General features: G+C 36.6%; 2 protein-coding genes and 1 long non-coding RNA gene across 5 annotated transcripts in view; 1 reads left to right on the top strand and 2 right to left on the bottom strand.

Moving 5' to 3' along the window:
* The window catches only part of topaz1 (testis and ovary specific TOPAZ 1), a 14,263-nt gene extending 12,710 nt beyond the window's left edge, over window positions 1–1,553 (bottom strand). For 2 of the 3 annotated variants that reach the window (XM_016441985.1, XM_016441986.1), the window contains exon 1: window positions 323–1,553. In XM_016441985.1, the coding sequence (XP_016297471.1) occupies window positions 323–1,172 (850 nt within the window). In that variant the 5' untranslated portion in view covers window positions 1,173–1,553. The remainder of the gene's footprint in view (window positions 1–322) is intronic. The other variant, XM_016441987.1, reaches the window with a different exon arrangement.
* Window positions 1,554–2,767: 1,214 nt separating this feature from the next.
* Window positions 2,768–3,015, top strand: LOC107654750 (uncharacterized). The gene is made up of 2 exons (XR_001630366.1): window positions 2,768–2,849; window positions 2,947–3,015. It is a non-coding gene; the product is annotated as an uncharacterized LOC107654750 (long non-coding RNA).
* A 6,841-nt stretch (window positions 3,016–9,856) lies between these two features.
* abhd5b (abhydrolase domain containing 5, lysophosphatidic acid acyltransferase b) lies at window positions 9,857–13,313 on the bottom strand. The gene is made up of 7 exons (XM_016441876.1): window positions 13,252–13,313; window positions 12,765–12,850; window positions 12,277–12,685; window positions 12,043–12,191; window positions 10,896–11,007; window positions 10,613–10,799; window positions 9,857–10,533 (listed from the first exon to the last, which is right to left on the bottom strand). The coding sequence occupies exons 1-7, from the start codon at window positions 13,290–13,292 to the stop codon at window positions 10,426–10,428; spliced, it is 1,092 nt and encodes a 363-aa protein (XP_016297362.1). The 5' UTR covers window positions 13,293–13,313; the 3' UTR covers window positions 9,857–10,425.
* Window positions 13,314–14,035: the final 722 nt, after the last annotated feature.

Genomic DNA, 14,035 nt, shown 5'->3' with positions numbered 1-14,035 from the left:
ATTTATTTTTTTTTTTTTTTTTTAAATGTTCATCTAAAGAAAGTCACATCAGGGATGGCATAAGGGTAAGGTAAACGATAAGAGAACTTTCATTTATTTGGGTGGAGTATCACTTTAGGAAAGTATATCAATACAATTTTGCAAATGCCCTTAAACTCTTGCTTAGCTCTTCTACCTCTTGAAGGGCATGTAGTTACCCCAACAGATTTTTTGTTGCCTGTGAAACATGAGGTCTGGAAATAAATACCACAAACATGTTTTCCACTAAATTACCCCCAGTATTAACCCTTATTTGTATGTACAGGAACGTCTTGACCCTTACTTGGTGTTTGTCCAGAAATAGCGAGCCTGGCTTTACTTGCACGGGCTCGCCGAGCGTCCGTCTTGATGGTAGTTTTCACCCGTCCATCAGGGCCACCAAAATTATCAATAAACAGTTTCATCGGTCTTCCCCTTCCAGCACGAGGCTTTTCTTGCCCCAAATAATCTGGGCAGCCAGTGTTTTGATCGTACTTTGGATCTAGTTGGGCATGTGGAGTTTGTTCCACTGGTTCTCCACAGACCGTGGATTTAATAGAAATATTATCTGACTCAACCGACACGTTACTGTTTATAAACGACAAAGCGTGGCACTGCACTTCTGTCGGCCCGTGTATCACACGCTTCCCGCCATTTCGACGTTTTAAGCACAACGCTAAACGCAAACGGTAGAAAAACTCTTTTCTATGTTCGGACAACCGTTTCGGCGTCTTTTTGGACGGTGGCTGAGTCCTTGTACAAGTACTCTGAGCTTTAGTTCCTCCCCCTTGACAGTTACTAAAGCCACTGACTGTGGATGGGAAAGTACCTTGATTATAACCCCCTCCGCAGCCGTCATGTTCCGCATGAGCGTCTTGTTTGGAGCTCGCTTGCCCGTCAAATTGGGACGGTGGTTCGCGGTCGGCTGTGGCGCAGATTTCGTTGGCGTTTCGTTCTGGGGAAACGACATCTGCTGCCTCCGGAGCTGGAGAACTGGCTTGGTCTTGTACCTGTATGCCACGATCGGCAAGTGGATTTAAACCAGACACAGTTTTAGGTCCAGTCCATCTGCGTTTGGTCGGCTCTAATTTGTTACCGAGCTTAAACGAATCCCTCTTCAATTTGATCCTCGAAACGCCGCTGCACGGAAGCATTACTGAAGTCAACTGCGATTAACGATAACTAAAACGTGCATTTGTGTGCTACCTTAACTTGTGTCCCGCATAAATGAACTCAATTTTCCTCAATGCACAGGAAAATAAACATTTTACAGTTTATACTGAGCACAAATTGTTGATTTAAGAAAAACTGTTAATTAAAATATTCACAAGAGCAAACGCATTTAATGCGTAGGCAGCACCACATTGAATCCAACTTGACGTTCGTCAACCGAGATAAAGCTGGTAGAACGTAACACGACGAACTGTATAACACATGCAAGAAACCTTTTTTTAAGACAGTAATGAAACATGAGCTCCGCAATACCTGTCCGTGCCACTGAGCGATTATTACTAAAAGAAGATTTAAAAAAAACCTCCCACTTCCAATTTCGACGTAAGACATGCGCAATTGATTTTTGAGTGTTCGATGAATACTGCCGCCGCGTGGTTTAGTGCTTGGGCAAAGTGGCAAACCATAAAAACAAATAAACCTTTTTAAATTTCCGAAACATGCACGTGGCTAAATTAACATATTTGTAATCGGTGCTAAGTAAGAAATATTCTCAATTAAAGGCCAGGCTTGGGCATTCAAATATGATGCTACAACAAACATATAGGCAACAACACACACAAATGGGGCACAAAACAGCCCAAACCTCCTTAAAAGTAGAACTACTAAATTTATAAGTACAATTTTAATTTTATGTGTGAATTTAGCAATAAACATTGTATTTTTTATTTTTATTTCTAACAATACACAAAACGTACTTTTCAGCAAAAAAACAACATTCTATTTTGTTACTATCTCACTACTGTACTATTTTTACTATTACTATTTCAACTTCAACTTTATTGTCACTCTTCCACATACACAGTATACAGAAGAACGAAATGCCGTTTCTGACGGACCAATGGGTCCACATATTTCTCATGTCTTGTAACAGCAGTGGTCCAGACAGACAGTTTATCTGATTTTTGTAACACATTCTTGTGTAGAAACACCCAAGTTCACGCAAGAGCATAGTGGAAATATATGTAGTATGCTATTTGCATTTTTGATTGCTGTGTCTGTCTGTATTTCTCTGTCCCTGTGTTTTTTAACAGGGCTGCCATCATTGAGCGCATTCCAGCTGGAGTCACGGGAACATTTGAGTTTAAGGCCTTTAGAGGGCAATAAGTCAACATTTTTAAATACCTTACTTTGTGTGAATTTCAGGTATTTGCAGGTAAAGGAAAGAGAGGGAAGAAGAATGGGGGGGGGCTTTGTCCGTACCGGCAACAACCTGGAAAATAATGGCAACAGCAATAAGCTGTAAGTGTCACTCTCTCTTTTCGTACACTTTGCCACACTTTTTAAATACTTTTGTCTTTCTCTTTGTTAAAAACTTTCACATTTCAAAGCATGTTTAGAAAATGCATAAGACAAAATAAATGCATAATTACTCTCAAAAAGTCCTTTGAATACAAATTTGCATTTGAATGCAAATTTGAATGTTTAATTTAGCCTTTTTGATTACTATGACTTTTTCTTTTTGTGCTGCAACTGTTCGGCTCATTCCATGTGGAGGCACAAAAACATTTGATTTTAAGCCTGTTAAAGGGAGATATGTCAACATTTTTCTACCTGGGAACAGGAAAAACTCACTCTGTGTAAAGTCGAGGTGTTTGCAGGTGAGAGTTAAAAGGAGAGAGAAGGTGGTTTGTTTATGCACATGTGTACTGTGTTATTATTAATGATGCCTTGATGATGTTCTTATTTTATTGGCAGACTAAGTGATGAGCAACGAGATGAAGTTACACCTCAGTCCATTCATCCCTGAAGCAAAAAAACTAACAAAAAAAAAAAGCAGTATAAATAACCCTTTATAAAATATATCTAGCATTTCCTTAGTTGTGGCACTAAACAGGTTTTACATGTTGTTAGAGTAACATGCAATGAGGTTGCATGTTTCTTTTTATTTATTTTTTATTTCTGTTTGCCTGTTTTAACTGCAGTTAACTGGCCTAATATAGTGCAAGCAAGGCTAAAAAACTAAATTTGGTGAATTTCATTAGATGAGAATAGAATGGCCTTTGAGAATAATTTAGGGTGCTAAAAATGTTGTAAAAGTATAGTTAGGAAAGTGAAGTTTTTACTTTACTTTCACTTTCTTAGGGATCTGCCATTGGTTTATTACCTGTAAAAAAGTTTCATGAGAACTGGTTAAATAGTATAACAAGTGTGGGGCATTGATTGAAATGCACAAGATTCCATTAGTTGCTTTTATTTGAGCTGGCTCAAAATGTAGATCGAGGTGTGGTTAACTTGATGCACACACAAAGTCTACATATCAAATATATCAGTCAAGGCCATCACTGCTTTTAGGGCTCAACTCCCATTCAAATGGCAGTCGAATCCTTCACAAGTCCCTGATGTCTCTCCACCACTTGGTCACCTTTGATATCAGTAAACATAGCCATGGTGGCCCAGTTTAGGGAAACTGAGGTTGATTCATATTTCAACATTTAGCCGAGGAAGTCTGCTCCACCCTTTCTTTAGAAGAAAGTTTGAAATATGAGACTGAAATAAACAATCCTTGGGCATACGAGCTGCTTCCTGAAGGCTATAGACAAAGATTCTGATTATTTGTGTATCCGATTGGAATCTGATCTGTCCACATAACTGTTTATTCAGCTCCAAATCTTAAATCCAGATCTCATCTTTTTTGTCTATCAATTCAGAATGGTATAAAAATAAAACTTTACAATTTTACTTTGTTTATTTCTCCCACAAACACAATTTCCTCTGATGAATAACTTTCCAAAATGGTCTCGAGTCTCTTTCCTGTCCAAAATGTTGTTTCTTACATTGCCTACACTATAAAATCCAATAGTTTACCTTACTTAGATTTAATTAGTTATCTGTACTTAGTTGTTATACTTACTAGGTTTTATTAAGTTACAGCTACTTGACTTTCAAGGCAAATAAAACAATTTACTTACTGTTTTGAGTGAAACGTACTTAAAATATTCGAGTAGCCACAAAGGAACCAATGACATTAATACACCAGTGAGAGGCAGCAGTGCACTAATATGTTGCTAATGTGCAACATAACAACAGAAGAAGAAGAAAAGAAAAAGAGTCTTAATAGACTTTTCACCCATTTTCTCCATGTCTGCAGTTATCTTTCACTAGTTGCATTCACTCGTTTCCCAAAGTCATCTTGAATGTTGAATTTTCAATACAACTGAAATATCTGAGAGAACATCACATTAGCTAACTTCATAAATTGATGTTGATTTTCCTAAAATGTGTTTTTTTTAATCACCATTATAGTGATTAGCGTTCCCTTTGGTTGGGCACTTGGAACTTCGTTTATATTATTATAATTTACTTTCTCTTAACACAGCCGTGCATCATGAAGTTAGAGTTCTTTGATCTCAAGTGTAAAAAAATAATAGATGGGTTGCTTTTAGAAAGTGACCTATCTTCTAATTAAAGCATTAGTGTGTTTTTTATTGTGGTATTTTCTAATGATCTTTTTCAAATATCATTTTTCATAAATATTTTGAGATGCTTTTAATTGGGTTCATATAATTCTTAATTAGTGTGGTAATATGCTAATGTCACACACAGACATTCGGCACGTGAATCACAACAATGGTAACAATTAAATAAAATGTATTTTCATTAATTGTAACAATAACCATTTTATTTGCTCTTTTTGTTGTGCTACTACTGACACAAGACAGCAAATAAAATTGGCAAATAAAATCAACAACTGTAAAACAAAGCAACTGCATAATTTATTCATGCCGCAATGCACTCTGGGAGTCAGTGAGTATACTAAGTCATGAGTAAACCTAAATTAAAGGATCAAGTACCCCCTACTGTTATTTTTTAGTTACTAGAACTCTCGTGTAAGTAAACTATAACTAAGCTTTTGTCAGCACAACATACTATTCCTGTTTCACTTTACTTAGTTTTTTCAAGGCAATCGGTTTGCATGCTTTTTTTTAAGTAAGCCCAACTAATTAGATTTTACAGTGTACATTCAGCCTCCCTACCTGGGCAGAATTTCCACGAATGAGCTTTCCTTCCACATCTTGTGAATTTCCTCGGTTAATTTGATGAGAATAGAATAGCCTTGGAGTATAATTTACCTTGCTACAAATGCTGGTGTTAATTTTTGTGCGTGTTACTGGTGTTTTGGGCAAATGAAGGATGCTGCTTGTAAAAATATGGGGAAAACAAATGTTGCACAGTTCTTCTCTTACTTTGCAGCATCTAAATAAAAAAAAAGTCTATTTGCCTACTATTTTAGCTCAATGATCCTAACAGAAAATTTATCTGATTTTTGTAACAAATTCTTTACATTTACAAACATGCATGTTGGTTATGTTTGTTTGTTGTGATGTCAAACCCCTTACTCAGGCCACATACCTGTTAACTGCTGACATCAACACCAATCCCTGCATGCCAGCATCCATAAAACCAGGATGCCAGAACACCAGTGGGAGCTTTTGATTTTGCTCATCCACTCTTTCATTTAATCCATCATCATATTACGGTTCTACTAGTCTGTAGTGTAGACACACCAGGTAAGGGGTGAGTGCCACACTCTGTGCTTTAGTTTTGGCTAGAGAGTGTCGTTTAGATAGGGTGTCATTGACGTCAAAGACGGCATGGCATTGTGCTTAGATTGCAGGTGTTGTGTTGGATAGTGCAAAGATGAATGCAGTGTGTTATATTGTGTGCGAGTTTATTGCTGGCCACGACAATCATGGTCTTGTTTGAGTTGCAAGCATTTATTAATAATCCAATCTAGATCTGAGAAATGCATGAAGGATGACTTGATCGCTATTGCAAGTCATTTCCAAATTCCTATTCTGAAGCATGCTCTCAAGAGGGAAATTAAGACTATTATTTTGAGTCTTTAGAAAAGGATACATGTTTTGGTGTCTGGGTGCTGATCGTGACGTGGGCATACGCCCTCTAGGCGCTGGCGCTGAAATTGAGGATGATATTGCGGCAGATAATATTGCGACAGGTTGAGCTGGAGCCAGTGAAGGCTGCAGACGGTTTGGCCGTGCAATTGAATCCTGCATGTCCCTGATGTCTCTCCACCACTTGATCCATCCTCTGTCCCCTTTGATATCAGTAAACATACATCCATTGTGCCCCAGTTTAGGGAAACGTAGGTTGATTCCTATTTCAACGCTTAGCCCATGCTCCACTCTTTATTTAGAACAGTGGTTAGCGAACTTTTTGTAGTGTGCACCCCTTTCTAGTGTTTGACACCTGTCAAGCACCCCCACCACCTTCCTCCGGTTAAACACCACATTTTTAACTGCAATAACTAAATACAAAAATATTCACTGTCTACAGGGCATGACATTAACTTTCTTGCTCACCAGCCACTGTGGCTAGTGGTTTTCCAAAATTAGTTTTTCCACCAGTCACAATTTTGTTGTTAGGAAATTGCATTTTATGACTAAAGTTCCAGGTAATTTTAGACTCTATATAGAGTATTTTCCCTAACCTTATTAAATGTATACGTCATCTTTGATATCAAATTCTTACTTTTTATTTTTCTAAGAATTTAATTTAATATAATAAGACACTATAGGGCTGTTTCCAATCAAATGAAATCCGTGTTAACAAAACCGATCTTTCCACTGCAGAAGAAACAGAAGCAGAAGTGGTATTTAGAGGCATTTACACAAGACAGTTTAATGAAGCTGAAATGTAGCATGAATGCATTTACACTGCAAAATTACAACAGCATAAATAATGTTATGAGCTTGGTGTTTTAAATATATATATTTTTAAATTATACAAATATGAAATGTTGGACAAAAATGCAAAGATGAGCTACTTTTAAATATGGAAGTAAATCGCCAGTAGGTGGCAGTAAGTGAATGTCATAATGAGTAAGTAACTATTTTCATTGTTAACCAAATCGAGCAAAAACAGTCAAAATGGACAATATTGTATTCAAATGTAAGTCACTTAAAATTAGCTACTCTTGCATAAATTATTGTCAAATTTGCAGTCATACTGGTTTTCAGGGAAAACGGCACTCTCTGACAGTGGGAGTGCATGACCAGCGCTCTCTTCTACTCTCAATACTAGAGGTGAGAGACCCTTGAGCAAGGCACCGAACTTGGCTTCACTACTCACTGCCGTGTGTGTGCACTTGGATGGGTGAAATGCTCATACTCAAATCGAGTATGGGACACCATACTTGGCCATACTGAGGGAGTTATTGTTGCTTGAGAGAGTAGTGAATGAGCAGAAACACATACATATATTATGCATACACACACACACACACAAAGAAAAACACGTAGATAGAATAGAAAAAATATAAAGCTAGTGTTTTTTTTTAAATAATAAAAAAAATATATATATAGATAAAGTAGAATTAAAATAGAATAGAAAGTGCTAGAGTTAGAGGGTCAAATAAAGGTGGGTATATATCGTATATATATATATATATATATATATATATATATATATATGTGTGTGTGTGTGAGTGAGTGTGTTTTTTTATTTTTTTTGCAAATATGATTTATTCTGAAATTGCAGCGGCATTTTGGATTAATTGTAGGTTTGATAGAAGTGGCTGGAAGATCTGCCAAGAGAGCATTGCAATAGTCCAGCCTGGACAGAACAAGAGCTTGAACAACATTAAAATTCAATTTAAAAAGCTGGGTAATCTGGTTGCAAGTAACAGGGTACAGGGGTTAAAGACTAAATGCTGGTTTAGTTATTAAGCTTGAATTTCCCATGCATTAAAGAAAAAATGTTTGTTGGACCATTATTTCTTACAATAATGGACGAGGCCAATGATATTGAAATTTTTTAGGCTACTATAAGTTTACACTACATATAACATAACTCAAATGGACAGTAAATGCAGTAAAGCAATAATAAAAAAATAAAAAAAAATTTTCTTTATCCACCTGAGCTACAGCACATAATCTCTATGGTATCGAAATTAAAACGCCAGTGCCAGTAGTGTTTAATGAGTGAGTCATTGAGTCGTTAATTCAAACGATTCGTTCAAACGGCAGATTCATCAGATGTGTATGCATGTGCTAATGAAACTTTAATTCAACCGATTCGTTCAAAACACGGAATCAATCAGCAATGAATCGGCTGGTTGCTGTGAGATGCGCTGTGTTTCCGCCTAAAATGTAAGTGACCTAATATTATTGTATTTGCTTATTGAACTGTTTATAGAACTATTAAACAGTCGTAATGGTGAAAACGTTGTGTGATGTTGCCTAACTAACTGTATTTTAAATATAAAAACTTTCCATTTGGAATTTTTACCTCAGGATGATGAGTTTCTTAGTGTTGCGCGTTTTGATTTCTCCTGAAGTGGCTGCGTGAGCCTCGCCTCAGCAATAGATGCATAATATACAGTCTATGTGCCGGGGCTCAGCCTCGGATGGCCCCAGCCCAATTTAAACCCTGGTTGGGGGTGTGTAGATTGCAGAATTAAATTGAGATCTGATAATGCAGCATCATCTCTCTTTTTACGCGTGTTGCACATTATAACCAATCACACACGATTCTGTTGAGCTTATGAATTCAGTGACCAGTCAGAGGTGTTCAGATGAGTCAATGTGTTGAAACCGTTTTTATACAGTCTATGGTTGAAACACCAGACTGAATTTTGCACTCTCTCCCGTCCACATAAACAACAAAGTGCAGATGTAGGCTACGTTTGATGCATGCAACGTTAGAGTGTAGACTGTAGACAATTTATGTAAAACAAAATTCTCAATAAAACATGTTATCAGCTTGCCAGTTATACTTTGGATATATAAGATAAGATTACATTTTAGAAGTGATGCGTGCGTTCGAAACACTACTTCACGAAGCTTCGAAACATTTGCGAATCTTTTGTTTCGAATCAGTGTTTCGGAGCGCGTAACAAACCGGCCAGGCCACGTGATTTTAGCAAACGACGCTTCCTTACGTCACACTGTTTCGAAACGTTTCGAAACTCCGATGGTTCACTATAGGGGTGTTGATCTCAAAGTGAACCCATGAAGCACTTCTGGTTGCCCAGTTAATCATGTGACATGAAAACCCACGGAATTTTACTATAAAAATAAAGAATTCAGGGCCAGATGTTGTGGGTTAAACAAAAGGTAACTTCTCTTTAACACAGATGGCTATATAGTTTTAAAAAATGTGTAAAAAACATTCAGTACTTTCAACCTACAAATCACATCATACCTTAAAAATAACAAAATGAGTTTACGATAGAATTAAATCCACCCCCTTCACCTTCTCCTTCACTACTCTTGCCTGCTGGTTTTTATAGACAGCTCTAATGAAAACGATTAAATAATTACATAAATCAATTAATTAATTAAATAATTAATTGAGTTCATTGTGTGTTAAGGGTTTGATTATACTTAAAACACATAACACAAGCACTAACATTTAATAGTATTTAAGTGTTTATTATGTATTTTAAAGGGGTCATATGATGCTTTTTTAAAGATCATTATTAAAAAAACATTTCCATTTGTTCTGTAAGCTTGATGAAGAGTTCTTGATGCTTTTACAACATTTTCACCAGCAGGTGTCGCCAGCATGTGCTGTTTCAAGAGCTTCGAAACGTCGAATAATTTTTCGAAGCAATTGGTTCAATTGATTCAATGCTTCGAAAAGCTTCGTTTCTCCCATCACTACATTTTAGACATATTCCTTGCCATTGACAAAGTAATGACCGCTTAAAGCAGCAGAAAACAACGGGATCGTCCGGGATTTGAACCCGACCTCTCACTCAAAAAATCACACCCCCGTGTAACTGTGAGCATCTGCCAGCTAGTGCCACCCAGCGGTCACACACTAAACTGCGTTCATCCGGAAGGCACGTTTTCTGTCAGCATACAAAAGCAGAGCCGTTTATTTTTGTAATCTTCTTATTTTTGCTTGCGTAATATACTGAAATATTCAGAAGTACTGGAGATTTTCCTAATTAAAATAAATTACTTTGTCGTATAACATGTTACATGAGTATTTACCTACGCATAGGCCTATGTATTTTGTAAAGCACGCTTGCAGAAAGCTATAAATGATCGAGCAAGTTTTAATATTTTTTCCTTTATATTTTCTATATATCTTCTTCCTCTGGCTCTCATTTCACACCTTCATCTAATCCTCCTGTCACGTACATGACTTGGGCTCATATAGCCTACCCTCTCCACCATGCAATTTTTGTTCATTTTTCTCTCTTTCTCATTCATCCTTCCCATTGTGCTTGACATTATTGCATATCTTGAGCACAGCCTGGTTGAAGTCCTCCGATTGGTCCGCGAATACGTAGTGACCTGCACCCTGAATGACCTTAAGGAATTAGGAAGAAAAAGGTGACTGTGGGGAGTTTTACAGGGGAAGACAATGTTATCACTGAAATCAAACTTACTATGATTTCTGTGTGTGAGTTGGGTCTCATTTCTTGAATGGCTTTTCCTGATTGGCCATCGATGCTGGAACGTGATCCATAGATGAAGGTCATGGGAAGAGAGGGACTGATCATCTCCACACGATTCATCATGGGGTGCTGAGGCCATGCGTATGGAATTGTCATGTTTTTAAACGCCGTCTCACCGCTGACCAATCACAAAACAAATTAGTAGGCTAAACCTTTTTAATTTATGTCTGTTAAGTCAGAAAGTAGTTATTCCATCCGGGTTCGAGGTTTATACCTGGCTGTTTGTGCGTTCACATGGTATATGTAATCAGCCACTGTGTCATCGGCAAATACAGAAGCATATTTCTGCTTAAAATCTGATCGCAAAAGCTGTAGCAACAAAGGACCTAAAAGAGAAATAAATTCGAAAAAGATAGATCAGTCACCTTACTATGAAAGATTTCCAAACTAGCATAAAAAATAAAATGGTTATCATTTATTTCTCATGATGACCTTACGCGGTATTAGGCTATCACAATTGCGATGCGACTTGTTTTTCCTAACTGCATCCTTATTTCTCACATTGTGAATTTAGTATATCTCGCGATTCATTGCATATTTCTTATTAAAGGAAAAAAAAATGCACAATTCAGATTTGTGTGTGTGTGTGTTTAAAGGGGTGGTTCACTGTTTTTTTTCTAGGCTTGATTGTGTTTATGGGGTGCAGTGTAACATGTGTTAATGCTTCGTTTTTTTAAAAACACATTATTTTTCACATAATTTACCTTTATTCCACACCGCTCTGTCCCTTCTCTGAGAAACACGCTGATCATTTCCTGTTTTTATGAAGCCCCTCCCTCAGAAATAGGTCATGGGCTCTGATTGGTTAGCTAGCCCAGTGTGTTGTTATTGGCTAAACCGCCTCTAGTGCGTGTCTAAACGTCCCGCCCTTCACCTCAGCGGCATGTTACTTCGTAACTTTGTAGATATTGTTTATGCTCAAACAGCAACATTAGACAATAACTAACGTTAAAAAATTGAAATCGCAATCAACCACCCCTTTAAGTTTCAGACCAGTGTTTGAATATTCAGTATTAGGCCTATATATTCCATATGTATTTATTAATATTTTTTTGGCCATTATTTTTATTTTTATATTTTCATTTACATTTAATTTTAGTTTAAAAAATATTAATTTTGTTATGTGCTTTTTTGTTTTGTTTTTTATACTTCTATTTCATTTTTTTATTTCAGTTTTAGTTTTAGTAATTTTAATGTCAGCTTACACTTTTTTTCAGTTATAGTTGCCACAGCAAAATTTCTAATTTTTAATCAAGTTTTACTGTTTCAATTAATATTTATATTTTACTTTATTTCAGCTCTATTTTATTTACTGAAAGTGATTTTAATTTTCAGTTAATGATAATAACACTGTTTCATACCCAATGGGCCTGCCAGCCTAAGCAGACCAAGATGGTTAAATGGATTCATTGCTGCCCCGAATACTTTAATCCAGATGGGAACCCAATGCTCCTGAACATTTGGTCTTGCTGCAAAACCCCATGGCTCCACCAACACCAAGTGCTTCAATCTGTGACAAAATCATTATAGCGGACATTAAAAGTATCCTTGAATGATTCAGGATTGCTAAAATGTTATTTGAATTCCACACACACCTGTGAGGATATTTCAGGGCATATGCAGTAGAAACATATCCTCCAAGATCATGGCCAAGAAGAATCATATATTCCAACCCTTCTGCTTTTCTCCAGTCCTCCAGGGCTTGTACAAACTGCTCCTCTGCATCCTTGGCATCCCTGCCGAAAGTCGGTCGACTGCTGCGTCCAAAACCCAACATGTCCAGTGCAAACATGGGCCATCCTTCCAATGCAAGGGCAGGTAGATTTTTTACCCACAGACCCACTCCACCCCCAAAACCATGTAGCAGCACCAGTGGGACCTGATGGCATTGAACCCCAGAGGCTGACAGGTCAGATGAGCTTTCTCTTTCATTAAAGCCAAGAGTCCATATGTAGTTGCCATTAGATATGGGAACATATCCTTGAGTAAACTTCACTTTGATGGCTGAAAATACAATAGAGATGTTGAATGGTTTGTATGGGGATCAGAAACCTTTTAGGAGTTACCCTTACAGTACACTTACGTTTCAGGATTTTGTTTTCTGCTTTTATAAGATAGGAGAGTGAGGTGGGACACCAGGATGGCAGCCAACTGGAGATCCACCACGACCTGTGATATACAGCAAACAGATACAAAATGCACACATTAAGATTTAATAATGCCTGGATTTTTTCTATTATTGTTTCCATCTTTCTCATCGTTCTTCTGGCTCTTGTGTAAGAACATTTTCTGTCTAATATTTAGAGCATGCCCCTTGGGTATTTCACAATATGATTACATGATCCTTACTTATATTTATTTAACATTTTTCGATATTTCCTATTGTCATTAAAAAGTTGTATATATATTTATGTAGGCCTATGTATTTAACATTATACCAACCACAAGCAAGTAATACAGAATAGAATTTTCCAATGTGTAAAGGAAAAAAGTTCTCCTCGCATCAACATTTATCTCTTTATTTCATGAACACACACACGTGTATAGAGATGTATACGTGCACAGCTTACCTCCTTTGTGTAAGTACAAATTCCTCTTGATCTGTTCTCATAGTTCCTCGTGTATTGTCATCACTGACATATTATTTTTGTGAGAAAGAGGACTGAAACACAGGCAGTGCAAATAGGGAAGTGGTCAAAGAAGATCCCCAAGGGCCAAACATGTACCTTTCACCCACTCTTGGTTAGAGCGCATATTCATTTTCATTTATAGCTGACAGAGGTCACACATCTCTATTCAACCAAGTGTTGTGTAGTACCTTTGGATCTCTCCAAATTATATACACTACCGTTCAAAAGTTAGGGATCAGTATGATTTTTTAATGCTTTTTAAATAAGTCACTTATGCTTATCAAGGCTGCATTTATGTGATCAAAACTGCATTAAAAACAGTAATATTGTGAAATATTACAATTTAAAATAATGGTTTCCATTTGAATATACTTTAAAATATAATTTATTCTAGTGATGGCAAAGCTGAATTTTCATCAGCCATTACAGTCTTCAGTGTCACATGATCCTTCAGAAATCCTTTAATATGCTGATTTATTATCATTGTTGAAAACAGTTTTTGGAAACTATGATGCTTTTGTTAGGATTACTTGATGAGTAAAAGTAAAACGAGTAAAAAGAACATCGTTTATTCAAAATAGAAATCTTTTGTAGAATTTTCTTTTAAAAGAAATTAATACTTAGTCAGCAAGGATATGGTAAACAGATTATACTATATATATATATATATATATATATATATATATATACAGTATAGGCCTATATGATGTTTTAAATTGAAAAC

Source organism: Sinocyclocheilus anshuiensis, unplaced genomic scaffold (assembly GCF_001515605.1).
Source record: "Sinocyclocheilus anshuiensis isolate Anshui unplaced genomic scaffold, SAMN03320099.WGS_v1.1 scaffold195, whole genome shotgun sequence".
NCBI lineage: Eukaryota > Metazoa > Chordata > Actinopteri > Cypriniformes > Cyprinidae > Sinocyclocheilus > Sinocyclocheilus anshuiensis.
Note: the sequence above shows the minus strand (reverse complement) of the source record. Positions and strands in the feature narration are given on the sequence as shown.

Coding starts and splice junctions, on each gene's coding strand:
- abhd5b (XM_016441876.1), bottom strand. CDS start 13,292: ATGAGAACAGATCAAGAGGAATTTGTACTTACACAAAGGAG. Junction 12,851..13,251: donor TTTGTACTTACACAAAGGAG/GTAAGCTGTGCA, acceptor TGTATATCACAG/GTCGTGGTGGATCTCCAGTT. Junction 12,686..12,764: donor AGAAAACAAAATCCTGAAAC/GTAAGTGTACTG, acceptor TTGTATTTTCAG/CCATCAAAGTGAAGTTTACT.